Genomic DNA, 15,806 nt, shown 5'->3' on the forward strand with positions numbered 1-15,806 from the left:
ACAGACTGCAAATGAGGCGAATGGCGCTCACATGTGGCATCCGGCAATAAGCTATCAGTTCTGAATCAGGCATCTATGGGGTTAACGTCCTCAGGGGCAAAAATGTACATCAGACTCTTTTCATTCTCCTCACTATCTCATGTGTCCTCCGTGCTCTCTCCTTCAGGCGGGGCAACAAAGGCAGGTAGTCTCCTCCAGAAAACACACATCAATATCATATTTGAATTTCTAACATCTCACCACAACAGTTATCTGACCTCATGACTCGAGGGAGTCTCATAAATTCAAGGACTTTGTTTCAAGTCTATGTTGTTGATATTGAATAAGCAATTTGGATGGATGAATTAACGACTTTGGTGTTTCACAGTTGTAAAAAAAAATGTAATCCCCAAAGAAGTATTAAAATGTGGATCAATATGATTGAAATTCGCTCACGGCTATGCCTTTGTTCACTGGGCATGGTGCAGCGGATGGAAACTCCTCTCTCTGCGACAACAAAACAAAGTGCAACCCAGTCTCTGTGTAATCTTTAATAATTAATGCAGGAAAAATGTGTTTAAAGCCAGGACATCCTCTTTAGTCAACAGAGCAGAGGTCAGATCCTTAACCACAAAGACCACCAGGGGTCCGCTCTCCCTTTCAGTCCTCTTGACTGGCTCTAATACTTCTATTCGTTCTTTTCTTCCTCCTCCACACCATTCCCATTCCTCCCTTTAACATCAGCAAGCAAGAAATTAAGCTAATATTTTAAAAAGCCAGTACTTTCACAATTATACAGAGCAAAGAGAAGATTTTGCTAAAAGTGCCAGTTAACTTCTTTTCAATGCCAAGAAAGACTTTAGGGAATAAAAGTGGAGTAAGGCTCACTGATTGCTATGTTTTGATTTGTGATGCCATGTTTAAGGAATGAAAAAAAAAATGCAGATTTGTGCAGTGCAACAAAGTCTAAGAGTTAATTATTAATGCGGTTTCAAAGGACATGTTCCTCCCTGTCCTGCTGTTCCACAAAGTTCAAACTGAGCAGATTATCAAAAATTGTTTTTTTATTTTTGTAAAAAAAAAAAAAACTAGACATAAAATGGATTACAAACTGCTGTGGTTTTAGAAACAACAGGTGCAAACACACAATAGTGCTAAGAACCTATTGAAGATATAATTTCCAAAGCCATGTGATTTTCTGCTATTTCCCTCTCCCTATCTTTCTGTTGTTGTTGTTGTTTTTTAAATTTAAATTTAGCAAAGATTCATCCATCTCCTGCATTTAGCTGCTTGTGTTATGAGACTCTCTTCAGCTCATTAAAATGTAATGCTGATGACCAGCTCTCTGGAACAGTGCCTCTTAACCAAAGTTCATCACTGGCAGGCACTGCGGGCTTTTTCACTTTGCACACATGCCGAGGGGTTTTTTTCACCAGAGTCCTCTGTCTAAAGACACTTTGTCTGCTGCTGTCCTGCTTCATGTGGAAAGGTGAAGGTGTAGGGTGTCTACTGCTTTCGCTGTTTTCGTGGAACAGAAACTCCCTTATCCCACAAATACCCGCAGATCACCTCTGTTTCTGGACGAATGTTTTTTTTTTCTTGCAGTTTCTACATTAGTTGATTTAATTCTGTAGTTAAATCAGCTCCTACAGCCACAACATAATAATACGAATAATACGAATAATACGAATAATACGAATAATACGAATACGAATACTACTACTACTAATAATAATAATAACAATAATAATAATAATAATAATAATAATTTTACAAACTGTCCTGTAAAAGCCTATGTGGTCTGTTGTCACTCTCTTCCTCCATTTGGCTGGCAATAAAGATGGTGCTGCCGCCTCTGTGGTCCGCGTATTGAACGACTTTGTTGGGTATTTCCTTCTGCCTCTGGATCTGGTTACGCTGTATTGATCGGTTTTTATCGAGACAGATGTGATTCTTCGCGGCTCCAGCCTCAGCGGCAGTGCTGGCTGTGTTGCGCAGGGCCGCACAGGGGATTGAATTGCACTTATGAGACCACCCCTAACAGGCTCGTTTTAGCCTTGTATGTGGGGATAAAAAAGCTACACTTTTATTTTTTTTAAGTTTGGTAAACGACAAAAAGTTCCTTTCTTGTTTTTTTTTTTGTTTTTTTTTATCTGTTCCCCCCTGTTTTTTTCCATCACTTGCACGCAGACGTTTAAAAAGAAATAAGTTCACAGCTTTGTTCCTGGAAGAGTTTGCGCGCTTTGGCGCAGTTTAGCGCGCCTTCTAAGAAATAAAATAAAGCCGTGGCACCTACCTGTTGATGGATGAAACGCTGGGAACCGTGTCATTGTCGCAGACGCCCTCAGCCAGTAGTCGGTCCCTTATTTCCCAAGCGAACATGGTTGGATTCTGCCGTTTATATTCTGCAATTTTGTCCACCACTTTTGGAGTTGCAACCTTTGGTTTGGAGCCACCAATAACCCCGGGTTTAATACTGCCGGTTTCATAGTACCTGCATGGGGACAGAGCGAGTGTTCCTGAATGGATCCCTCCTTTATTTAAATCAGTCGTGTGATCAGTGAGAAAGGTGGCTTTAACAAAATCGTTTGTGTGGAAACAATCTCCATCGATCTTCTGCAGTTACATATAGGCTAAAGAAAAAAAAATACCTACGAACATTATGGCGGCATTAATCTATTAATTGGCCTGCAAGTGTGCTGTTATATGGGCCTAATTAAGTGTCAGCTGGAAGGCGCACAAAGCGGATTTTCAACGAAAAAAAGCAGTATAATTAAAATTAAACAATATGAGCAGTGAGAAGGACAGAACAAAGGATAGTTTAGCTGTAAGAGCGCAGTCTGGACCTCATTTCCAGTCTGCATAAGCTTACAGTAGCATGCACTACATGCCACCATGACCTACTGGTAAATGTTGGTGACAAACATACAGTGTGTGTGAAATGAAATACCTCTGAAATGCCTTCTGATAGCTGAAAAAAATATATGTCAGAATATTATCTCACAGCATTTCTGCTCTCAAGTAAAATTACCTAATTGCTCATATTTATTTATTTATTTACACCGATGGACAAATATAGGAACGGAAAGTATATATTTGGCGTTTATTTCTCACAGTAACATCTGATGCTCAAAGGCAAGTTTGGGTAGATTGTGGTAGTTTTCTGGATTTTGCCGCTTTTATTCCAACTCGAGTTTCTTTCTTTCTTTCTTTCTTTCTTTCTTTCTTTCTTTCTTTCTTTCTTTCTTTCTTTCTTTCTTTCTTTCTTTCTTTTTTTTTGTAGAGAAGTGATAGCACCATTTCTTCGTCACCGACAGCCAGCCTCATATTTCTCTGGGATATTTTTTCTCATTAATATTTAGCTGTAAACTCCCCTCTTAACATTTATTTCATGATTATGATGCTTTTCTCTTGTGGGGCTGCAGGTGATGGATTGAAAATCTGGGACACAGAACTGCTGCGTTCAAGAAAAAAGAGAGAGGGAGAGAAAGAAAGAAAGAAAGAAAGGGAGAGAAAAAAATGACCTGCCTATATAACCGATGACTGAGGCTGAAATAGAGCTGGGTGCGCATATAGCAGCTATAGAAGATTGATGTTTGACACACACAGGGCTCTGTTTGGTAGTGTATCCCCCCTTTTACCTGCCGAGGATTTTGCTGACACAGCCGTGACTGACCCGTAGCTGTCTGGAGATGTCGCAGGGCCGGACGCCCTGGTGGGCCAGCTCCACGATCCGCTGCCTCACCACGTCGGGAAGGGGTCTGCCGTTCACAAACACCCCGCCGAGCTGGTTCACACCGCCGTGCCCTGCGTGGGATACAACAGCAACACGAGGAGGGGACATAACATTACATACCTGCAGAACACACTGCTGTGTGTGCTCATCAGCCCTCTACTGTGTGTGTGTGTTGAATTTTCAGAGTAAATGAAATCAAAGTAGCACAAACACACACAATGTGACGCAAATCTGAATATTAGCGAACTCTGATGCTGTTCAATAATAATAATAATAATAATAATAATAATAATAATAATAATAATAATAATAATAATAATAATAATAATAATAAATGAATTAAAGCTGCCACAATTTTAAACTAATTTTAAAACATTCAATTTTTAGAGGATTTTTGCCCAGCAAATGTAACAGTGAAATATAAAAGAAAAAAAATATCACAATTTAAAAATAAAATCTATCTGCTTTTTCTTTTTCATTTCCAGGATCTCATCTGTCCCTGCTCACTGGCTTGGTTAGGCAATATTTTCCAAAAGGATCTCCCCCCCTCCTGCAGCCTAACACATGTCGCAGATATTACGTTTCAACCTGTTTAATTTTCCTTGCACAATTATTGTAAATAATTAAAACAAGCTTTGATAACTCATATTACAAACGCGGATTGTGCGAAAGAGGTGGGGATAAATAATTCACACAGAGTCCGGGTCTTCTTTTACGCATATCATATGGAGGGAATACGCGAGGAAAAAACAAGCAGAAAAAAGCAGACGCTTTCTAAATTCTGTCGTCACTTTAATTCTTTACCATCCGAATCAAAGTGAGAGATTGTTAATAAAGTGAAACGTTAAGGCTACATCCATTTGCACACAGCGTGCTCCCTGCCTCCCTAAAAGTAGCCTGAATGTGGCAGGTGATTTCCCAGGTAATAAAAGCTTTGTATTTAAATTAACTCTTTTCTTTTTAAATCCTCCCCCCCTCTCCACTTGTGTCTTAAATACAGACCTACATATTTCCCACAACCAACCTCAGGGTTAATAAAGTTTAAAGATAATAAACTAAAAACACACAAATAAAAGCGGATTTCACCCACGTGGGTTTAAAAATAAGTCAGAAATCTTCCGTTTTTTATTATTTTATTTTAATTCATCAGCCATCTGTTATTATTTACTCTGCATTATATTATCATAAAATTAACGTCAAAAACTGCTAAAACTATATTTTTACAATTAGCCTTTTAAGTCAACCAGTGGGGGAAAAAAATCAATTTGGAAAAAAAAAAAGTAAAGGTAGCAAGATTTTAGATGTGAGAATCGTGTACATTTCATTGGACAATAGGGGGGAAAACAGCGAGGCCCAATAAAAAATATCAATCACCTTACATTTCGCTATCGTAACTGTTTCATTTCTATTTAAATTAGAGCGCAATCATTGCAAGTGCACAGGATCGTTTTTTTTTTTTTTTTTGTGCGCTAAAAAGTAAAGTAGGATGACAGACATGTTTTTGGTTTCTAAACTAATTCAGCATACTCACGGTGCATCGCTGAGAAGGGGTCTGCTTTGCAGTGAATATCCATGGGATAGCAAAGGAAAGAAAGGTAATCGACTGAGGTCGCCGTTTCGCCTCGGTGATGCAGCTTAAATGACAAAAAGAAAAAAACAATCAAGGATTTAGATGTTGGTGTAACACAGTCCGTGTGGGAAGAGTCCGCGGTGAACAAGCAGTGAACAACTTCTTGGGCGCGATGCTAAGTTCCTCCTGGAATAAAAAAAAAAAGTCTAAACTCAAAAGTCTGCAGAAGGGGCTGTCAGGTGCAGTGCATGACCCACGCGTGTGCAGAGCGCACCAGTCGCGGAAACATTGACTCGAAGCGGGTCACTGTTTGTTTTTAAGGGACATCATGAGGAAAACAGAAGCGTAAAACCGAGTCTCCACTGCTCCGCTCAGGAATCTGCGACCGGAAAAAAAAATCCCTCTCCTCTGACGGCGTGATGGACCGGCAGGCTCTGTGGTTTAATCAGATAGGGGCGGAGATGACAACAACATGGACAGAGTACAGAGCAGCGAGTCCCCCTCTCCTCCAGAATGGGCTGTGCCTGAACGAAGCTTTGGGCAGAAAATGAAACCCCTCTCCTTGTGTGTCTGTTTCTAAAAGCTGCAGTCCCACAGTTCACCCCCCCCCCCCCCCCCCCCCCTCCTACCTCCATCCCACAGATCCCCTTGCATAGAGATGGATGACTTGTCAGACAAAGGCAATAGATTCCAACACTTTGTGATTCGCCCACGTAAAAACCTGCAGCTCAAATGAGGAGGTCCCTGCATCCGACAGCCAGGAAGGGGAGGGAGACGAAATGGGAAATGATGAGACTTTGGGGTAAAGAATCAAGGAAATTAAAGGCAGGAGGTAGAAAAGAGGTAAAGCACTGTCAGGCTACTTTAAAGCCATGCTGCTCGGACGCTTTCAGTGAGAGGACTACCAACACAAACACAGTGAAGATTTTTGTTATAGCAGAGCCTAAAAAACACGCAGACACCTCAAAGAATCATTATTACATAATTACAGATGGTACAATTTTCTTGTAAATTAAACAAAGATAAGACGAAACCCTCCGCGTTTTATTTAACCAACTTTGTAAGCTTGGGAGAATGGCTAAAAAGGAATTTCGTGAACTTTTGCACCAAGATCTATATGAAAGCATTTCCTTGCTTTAATTTTTTCTGCTCCTAAATACACGTTGAAAATATGTTGGCGCTGGTTAAATACAAATAAAGTTTTCACATTCAGAAACTGCCAAACCTTATTTACCCATATATGTGTGTGTGCGTGTGTGTGGTCAGAGAAGTGGTGTGTGAGGTGTGCAGGGGAGCGTCAGTCAGCAGGCCACCATCATCATCACCATCATCATCATCTACTCCTGGGCCTGTGTGCAGCACCGCTCTGTAGATGGCGCTCATACAGTAGGTTACACAGCCCACCACGCTCATGGAGGCAGACAGGTATAGGAAGGAGGGCTGACGCTGCTGAGGCTGGTCGGGTCAAAGGTTGGTGTGGTAAGAGTACTGCCAATTACGCACTCGTAATCTTTTCTTTGGAGGAACTCAATCCGTCAGAAAAGGAGAAGAAAAAACATGAAAGCGTGAGGTTAACATTAACTTCTACGTGTTAATGCATTTTTCAGGTTATCCATCAGAATGGTGTCACTTTGTTTTCTATAAATAGGCTGGATGATAGTGAACTGTAAGCTGTGTTTTCCAGTGAATGGTGTGCCTGAGCAGTCACCTTGCATTCAGCTGAATTTTTGTACGTTTGTTTTTGACTGGCACAGCAAGCACAACAACCGCAATCTTTGGCTGTTATTTAGAAGTTTTGTGGACTTCATGGCGGCAGTTTGAGTTGCGAGTCCAGCTGCCCTCTGGACACGTTTGAGAACTATTCCTCTTTTTTCCACCTTTTTCCCTCCACGTTTTTTTTTTGTTTCTGCATTTTTTGGGAAGAGAGCTTCTGGTACAATATGTAGCACCATGGGCTGTAATTTCACACATCGATGCACTTTTGCCCTAAAGCTGCTGCTATTTCGCCCACAACACCCCTATTTGCCCCCATACTTCTCTGTAGTGCCACGATGACGTCCCCGTGTCACAGCACTACAGCAAAACAAACGGCGTGATAATTAAGAAACTGTTAGTCCTGACTTCACCCCCTTTAAAGCCACAGCCACCAAGGACCTAATACGATTATTGTTTTCGATTTTCCTTTTTCCCCCTTGCCTGATTTACACAGTAAAGAATCTCTGAGCTCGTGGAAAACAACATAAGAACATTTGATTTGAATATATTTCAGATAATTTTTGTCAGTGTTTTTGAATGATGCTGGTAGAGGTTAAACTGTTTACACATCCTTTAGGTTCGTTATCAACAAATACACGCTATTGGGAATGTAAATATCAAGCTTGTGTTATACAACGGAAATTACAGGCTAATCTTGATAACTATATTTAATACGTTCACTGTGTGGAAATGTAAAGACACAGAAGAGAGAGACAGAGGGAGGGTCTGATGGTTTCAAAAAGGACAAGACAAACCCCTCTTCTTCTTCTTCTTCTTCTTCTTCTTCTTTCTTTCTTTCTTTCTTTCTTTCTTTCTTTCTTTCTTTCTTTCTTTCCTTCTTTCGTTCTTTCTTTCTTTTAATAGCACATGAGCACCACTATTTTCAGATTGCTGCTGTATGGGACAATGTAAACACACACACACACACACACACACACACACACACACACACACACACACACACACACACACACACACACACACACACACACACACACACACAAATAAAAAAATAAAATAAAATAAGTAAGCGTCGATCGCCCACGTTGTATGTTTCTATATAGTCTAATTTCAATGCAAAAATATCTGATTGTAAATTTGCATCTATTACCAGTTGAGAATGAAATAACACAGAGATTGATAGAAATGTGACAATTTTCATCTTCATTAATTAGGCATTTGAAATATACTCGAGGAGTCCTAATGTGCCCCATGACACCACTGCACAGCAACTCCCTGCAAGCTTCTCTTTAAGCGTAAAGCTTGTTCACTTCCACTTCTGCGCAAGCTCTAACTCTAGTTTATTGAGATTTATTAGATTTTATCGAAAATAAATCAATAAAAATCTTACAAATCCCTGTTTGCACAGCGTAAATGTCCAACTTCACTTTTTTTTCTCAACTCAATGAAAAAACCCAGGAGTCAGTGAAGTAAACGCTGAAAAAAACAACAACAACAACAACCTCAAGTGCTCAAGTGCAGTACGCACGGTGCACTTAAAACTTTTACTTCCATCTTTTATCTTTCTTTTTTTTCACAATTGTAATTTAATCTTTCCCCATGAATTCATTTCCTCTTTATTTGTTAACACATCAGCATCATATCGAGAGCCACGTGCAGCATCCCACCATGATCTGGAGTCTCCTGACACCCAAAGCCATATGGGTAGGCTATGCCAAACTGCAGGATATCAGCTGCGTCCTTAGATTGCTTATTCATGTGCTTTATAACAGGAGCAGATGGATATCAATTTGACTCCATTCTCGACACCACCACAGATTGATTTTGTACTTGCTTTTAATTTTTCCATAATTAATTAGATCATTACAACTGTTTTCCATTGATCTTCCCATCTAAACTCAAAATTGAGAGGTGAATTAGATTGTGATCTATGTTTTCAATTAGAGCCTCGAGCATGTAGGTGATGTTGATAGGCTATTTAGCAAAATGGTGCAATAATAATAATAAAAATAAAAAAAATAATAATCATAATAATAATGAATTTCATTAAAATACAAAGTTCTTACCTTAATTTCTGATATTTTACGAAAACAAAAACGAAATATAAATGCGTAAAAGCAGTTCACAATAACGAAAGAAAAGCGCAGATTGGTTAAATAATAAAGAATACAAATCCAGATGAGTATTAGGAAGAAAGCTGCATCCGCCAGAGATTGTCCCGCACAGCGCAACCAACACACCTGCAAACAAACGCTGACATTAGTATGAGGCAGAGGGAGAAATCCTTACCTGATCGACCCGCGCTGTGAGGCATGGCTCTCCCTTGTCTAATGGTGCGTCTCTCCGATGCAGCCCAGTAGATCTGTCCGGCCTCCTGCGCTGTCTCCCCGGCTGGGCGTCCTGCTTCTCCCCGCTGGTTGTCAGAATCTTTGACCGATCATCCAAAACTAAACGGTTTAGGCGACAACAAAAAGAGGAAGCAACCCTGCTCCAATGAGCTACGAATTGATAAAGGAACGAGGAAGAAAAAAGCAAAGAAATCAAAGAACAAAACAGCGTTGCAGGTGCTGAATTAAAAGAAACTGTAAAAATTGCCCATTAATGTGTATCACCAAAAATAAAAATAAATAAATAAAAATCGATTTCAAATTGCAAACAGCTGTGCCTGTTTTATTCGGCAGCACTGATGTAGATTTATTAACATCATGTTGCAGACTTTGTTATAACTCGACACACTGTGGACTACATATGATTTTCTCTGGAGACTACAGTTTATTCAAAAATGTAAGAAGTGACTTGTCAGTCCTACCTCTTAAACACTAAGTTGAATTAATAAAATGTTGAATTTATGTATTAATCCTATAGAAGAAAAATACTTAAAATTATTAGAGGGAAAAGGCCATTATCTAAAAATAATGGTTAAATGTCAGAATGTAGGCTGTTTATGGTACAGGCCTCTCTCCCTCTCCCTCTCTCTCTGTGTCTCAGAGTGGGGGACAAACAGGAAATATGATAGTGCAGCTCTAATTGTAAACTCTACATTTTCAGTAGTTGTTTCCACCTGCCTGTCAGACCTAACCTAAAGTGAGATACTTAATGCAGTCAGGTGTCACGCAGATAAACTTTGCCCAGGAAACTTTCTCTGTGTGTTTAACAGTGGAAAGAAATACAAAAAAAAAATGTATAAGGGAGAGTATAAAACTTAGTAACTGGAACATTAACAGATGAATAACCAGTAAAAATGCAATATTACAATATCCACAAGAACGACAGAGCGTGGTAAAGCTATAAAATCCAACATTAAAAGATTATGGCGTCTCTATCGGCTATTTAACAAACATTTTGTATTATAAGAGTCTTTACAGTGCTTGAAGTTCAGAAATGGCAATAAGACTCCCACTGGACCAAGGACCAGTAATGGATATTATGGAAGCCTTTATACGCAGCTCTTCCTCGCTTAAAATGTCATTTAAACAGGAACACACTTTGCAGCTGGGTGCTGTCTCCTTTTGAAAACATTAGATCTTCATGACACATCATTTAAATGTCTCACATAAAGAAAATATATTGTTTCCAAAAAACAATTGCACCAGATAAGGTGTAATAATTAAGTGAAAGCATTGATTTAGAAGCAGAAACTATTGGCAAATTAATCAAATAATCAGATTTTTTTAATTGTTTTTCAATAGGAAATAATAAAACTATCCAAATTTAGGAACCTCATTTTTAATAAAATATCTAGAAAATGTGTTTATGTATTAAGCTTTCTGTTATTATAATGATTTCATCATCCCTAACAGTCTGCAGACTGACGCACGCACACGCACACACACACACACACACACACACACACACACACACACACACACACACACACACACACACACACACACGCTATTGTCTTGTTTTCACAGTGCTATTGTTTATTGCTGAGTATTAAAAATACATTTCAAGCAGCAAGAGCTGAGTCTGCCTTGGTAAGCTTGACATTAACGATCTCACTAAGTGTTTTTTCCCCTCTCTGTCTGTTCAGGCGACACACTAAGGGTCTGCAGGAACATCCAAATGGGAGGAACCCAAATCGAGGATCTTAAATGGCCGTAAAGCTGTGTGGGCTGTCAGTAATGGAACCTAAGCTCTTCTCAGAGCCACACACCGCATTTACGGGTTATGACCGGCGTCTGCAGGAGAGGCAGATTGAAAATTGAGGGAGAGGAGTGAATTTTGGTTAGACGGAGGTGTGAGGGGGAGAGAGATCTTATGGCAGAGTCCATTAGACTAGTCAACAGTATCTACTCTGTCCAAGACTGCCAAGATGCTGAAAGCGAAGAAGTGTGTGTGTTTGGTGGTGAGGAGCGCATGCGTGTAGGTGCATACATGTATATGTAAAGGTTCTCCTCCTGTCTCCTCTCCACGGACAGCCAAAGTTTTCACTTCCACTTCCACCCTTCATCCTAAAGCCCCCACCACCACACTGCCACTGCCCCCGCCACCTCTCCTTTCCCGTTTTTAAAAAATAGCGTCCCACTTGCTCATGGGCTGAACATTAAATAAACCTCGCCCCCTTCACCCTTCATGCCCCCCATCCCCCATCTCTCCTTGGCACCAACTCCCTCTCCTCACTCGGAGGCCATTGTAACTCCATGCACCAGGCTGCGCCCATCATTTATCACACCACACTCTGTCGTTACAGTAACATATATTTCTTTCTTGTTTTTTTGTTTGTTTTTTTGTTTTTTTTTAGTTTTTTGGAAACTAAAAAAAACTGTAATCTTACAGTTTCATCTAACTATTGTTACATACCTAAACAGTAAAAAGGATCAAATACACCACGTGTATCTTGTTTCTTTTCACCGGGGCGGGGGGAATGGACGGCCAAACTAAGACAACATCGTGACAATATGTTTCCTGCCTGGTGTCTGGATAGTTTGTCGGAAATCTGGGCTGAGCGACAGCCAGTATCATCATCATCAACTCTTGCCAGCTTTTCATATTTAAAGCCAGCAAGGGTTTAATTACCAAATGATGACAGTGTCATATGGTACCATGATGGCACAGAACGAGTGTGTGAAACGTGCGTACTTGTGTGTCTCTCCCTCTCCCCGCTGCACTCATTTGTTTGTGGCGAGTGCGGGAGTGTGAACACCTTTGTGTGGTAGCAGGTAGCTGAAGGGCCTGAACGGATAAAAACACAGTGGGCAGGAGATCTTGTGTGTGTCTGTGCGAGAGAGTGGGAGAAAAAAAGAAGCACAGTGAAACATCTGTAATTTGTAATTCCCCAGTATTCAATGGCTGCTCATGGATTAAAGATTAAAATCTATTGTCTTGACAGATGGGAGAGAGAGGGTAAGAAGAGGGGGACACTCATGCACATCCCATTTCCATTTGTATATGAGCTGCACAGTTTGGCTAATCACAGTAGAAAAATAAGCTGTCTGCGTGCCTTTCTGTGGGCAATGCCACCATGAGCCTTAATTCCAGCTGTGGAGACATTAGAGACAGACAGAGTGCTCGTTCTGTTATGATGGCACTGTGTCAGCCGATGAGCAGTATTTGTTTATTAATATTCCAGCGGGAACAAAGCACAGAGGCGCACTGCGATCAGCAGGTAGGAACGGCAGAATAACACAGTACATCCCACCTTCCAATGCTATCAAACCAGCTGTGATGCAATGATCTATCAAGGTGCTGTAGATTTTATTAAGATACAGCACTTAAGTCAAATCTCAAAAGCCCAGCAAAATGGCCAGTGAAGTGTCTATGTGGGTATAATTAGACTTTTCTTGAAATTTTAACTGAAATTTTACATTAAGTAGTTAGAAATGTTTATAATTGTACAGAAAAAGCTGAAAATACTGAATGGGTGAGTTAGAGTTTCTTGTTTAGTCTGTGTGGTCTGCACTAAGAGGGCTGTGCATGTGTGTGTGTGTGTGTAGGGGGGTAATGGTCTGGTCAGTGGAGTGAAGCAGACCACCTGAGAGTTGTTTTTGGGCATTAGTGTGTGTTCTCTGTCTCTCGCTCTCTCTCTTTCTTTCTTTCTTTCTTCCTGTGTGTGTGTGTGATATATGACACTGGCCATCTGAAGGAGGTACCATGCTCTCCCTCTCCAAGCTGCATGAAAGGGAGCTGAGAAGCCCGATGAATTAAAGCCTCTCTTCAATAAAACATCAGAGTCTTTCAGTAACACACGCTTGAGATGCCCCAGTAATTGACTTTTGGACTTTAGAATTTACATGAACCCTCCAAAAGCAGCTTACCTGTGCAGTGATGCCCCTTGAGTAGGCATCCATTCCCCGCTGATGTGGATTTCCATAAACTAGTGCAATCTTTTTTATTTTGATTTATTATTTCATATTTGATAAATGCAAAACTATCCACTGTAGATAATTTGAGGGATTTATTGAAGTGTTTGAATTTGTTTATCATGGCTAAATCTTGCCAAATGAACCTTAATCCATAGATATTTGGCACGGCTCTATTCTAATGTAGCTGCCATGCAGATTTCCCCTAATGTTTGTTTGCTCATTATAGAATTAACAGGGTTTTATTTATCTATTTGGAAGCAAGTATACATACATATAGTGCAGGCTTGCGTGATTTAAATGATTTGAAAGTAAGACACTTTGAACATGGTTGACTAAATAAAGCCTGCACATTAATATTCATTTTTTTTCTTATTGGATATAATAAGACACTTGCACATAGTAAACTGCTACAGTATAATAGATGCCAGAAAAAAGATTATTCATTGAAGTCAGCCAAAGCAGGGAGAACCCAGAAGCTTCTAAAGAGATGAGGGCTCTTGCAGATTTGCACTGAATGTTGTTAATCCTTTCCTTAAAAGTTTCATGTAAGAATCGGTCCCAGTTTTCATCTGAAATGGAAATTCTAGAAGCAAACAGGACAGCAGAAATAAAATATCACCTATCAGGTTGAACGTTTAGAGAATCTATGCCTTGAAGGAGCGTTCCTGGAGTTGTTGTGAAAGTTGGGAATCTTGCACAGCACATAATAAACTCTTTAACAAGATGGGGAAAGTAAGAGTGAAGGAAGATCTATGGGAGGGGCAGAGGAGCTTGGCAGATTTAATTAATCACTGCATATTAAAATGTTTGTTTACAGAAGTGAACAGCTACAAGAGGTCCGATGTTAATTAATTTAAGGCGTACTTCCCCACAGCCTCAGCGATGTGTCACATGCTGCAGAGCTACTCCCTTTGGCAGGGACTCTGCGTCTCATTGGATATCCATCAATTGCTGTGAGGTGTGTAAGAAACAAAGAGGCACGGTGCACAAATTAGACCCAATGTTAACATGATTGCATATTAAGATTTCTAATTAGCGGGCAAAAGGAAAAGGTGAAGAAGTTGAGGAATACTCTATGTGGTGCATGAATGGTCAGCTGAAAACGTTTTTGTCTGTGGAGTATCTATTTCCTGCTTCACTACTGAGATCATCGAACTTCACTCTTCAAACATACACCACTCAGCCCAGATGCTTTATGTCCTAAAAACCGACAGATGCAGTTTCTGGTCAGTCAGAATCCTTAACACACGTGCTGCTTCTCTCTGGTCTCTAGAGGCTCCTCTACGGACAATGATGTATCTAATGCCCCCTCGAGGTCAGCTGGACTGAGTCCAGAACATCACCTGCAATCAATAGTGTTGGTAAAGCAGGCCCAACTGAATGCATGTGAGGGCAAAGACTCCACTCAGAATCCCACTGTGGAAAAAAGGCCTGCATGGCCCATTGCCTTCCTAAAACCAAACCATAGCCAGGCTGTGCACCTGACACAATGGTGTCTTTAGGAGAGATGTGCAAAGGTGGTGTGAAGAGAGACAGAGCTAGAGGGAGAGAGGGAATAGGAGTAAATGTCTTCTATAATATTTTAAAGAGATTTGCCTGTCACGAGACAGCATGTGCTCAAAAACAAACATACAAACAAAAAGCTGTGAGATAAATTATATAGCAACAGAAAATAATTCTCCATGTGAAATATTAGGTGTGTTTATTTACACCTAATGATTTTACACCATGCTTCATTCTGTATTTATCCATCATATTCAGCTTGGGATATTTCTTCTTAATCAGTTTCTCTTAGATTTATTTAGTTGGAGAGCAAGCATTAAGGAGCTGACAAAAAATTAAGGCAGAACGAGAGGCGATGTGCAAAATGATCTTGAACCAGTTAGTGATGGGAGAAGTTGCATTTTATAATCAATAAATAAATTGCAGCATTCAAATATAGTGAAGCTGGGAGCTCAGGTGTCCATTAATTAGGAAGTACGTGACATAGACGAGTGTCTTCTCCATATTTACCCCATCCTCCACTTTCCTGATGCCTGCAATAAAAATCAAAGTGCTAAAAGTTTAGTGGCTTCGCTGATCAATCAGCAAACCAACAAAATAACTTTAAATTCACCTGCAATATGTCAGGTCTTTTTTGTTCTCTCTCATTTTTCTTCAACAACAAAAAACAACAACTTGTGTTGCTTCTGCCCAAACAACCAGAGTATGCTGACAAAGCTGCAACTGCTTCCTCAATCAAGACCTAAGAGTGCCACCGTGCACTCTCCACTGCCACAGACCCTGATGCCTGAGACTAAGAGGCTGAGGGAAGTGGCAGATGCTCTGCAGTGTACGGTGTGCGTGTTTGTGCGAACTCCTACTGTAAGTGGGATTTGAAGAATTGGCACAGTCATCTGAGCAGCGCTCCGCATCTCTCACAAACAAATGAAGGCCCAGAGCCTCAAAGTGAGATTGATATCTCTTTCTGAACTTCACAGGGAATATTCTGAATATGGAG

At 40.3% G+C, this 15,806-nt stretch overlaps 1 protein-coding gene and 1 long non-coding RNA gene across 13 annotated transcripts in view; both read right to left on the reverse strand.

Annotated features, from left to right (window-relative positions):
- Positions 1-9,421, reverse strand: part of pax2a (paired box 2a) — a 32,390-nt gene extending 22,969 nt beyond the window's left edge. For 7 of the 12 annotated variants that reach the window (XM_085428030.1, XM_085428032.1, XM_085428023.1 and 4 more), the window contains exons 1-3: positions 5,247-5,349; positions 3,621-3,786; positions 2,276-2,473 (exon numbers count right to left, since the gene is read on the reverse strand). In XM_085428030.1, coding sequence (XP_085284156.1) covers positions 2,276-2,473; positions 3,621-3,786; positions 5,247-5,289 — 407 coding nt within the window. In that variant the 5' untranslated portion in view covers positions 5,290-5,349. Of the gene's footprint in view, positions 1-2,275; positions 2,474-3,620; positions 3,799-5,246; positions 5,350-9,290 lie in introns of those variants that run through there. The other 5 variants (XM_085428028.1, XM_085428031.1, XM_085428025.1 and 2 more) reach the window with 2 other exon arrangements.
- LOC146655576 (uncharacterized) overlaps positions 1-15,806 on the reverse strand; it is a 249,683-nt gene that overhangs the window by 119,026 nt on the left and 114,851 nt on the right. The gene's annotated exons all lie outside the window — the stretch shown is intronic.

The sequence above is a fragment of the Rhamphochromis longiceps genome, linkage group LG13 (genome assembly GCF_057381845.1).
Source record: "Rhamphochromis longiceps isolate RC_006_pf linkage group LG13, R_longiceps_female_GT1.1, whole genome shotgun sequence".
Taxonomy (NCBI): domain Eukaryota; kingdom Metazoa; phylum Chordata; class Actinopteri; order Cichliformes; family Cichlidae; genus Rhamphochromis; species Rhamphochromis longiceps.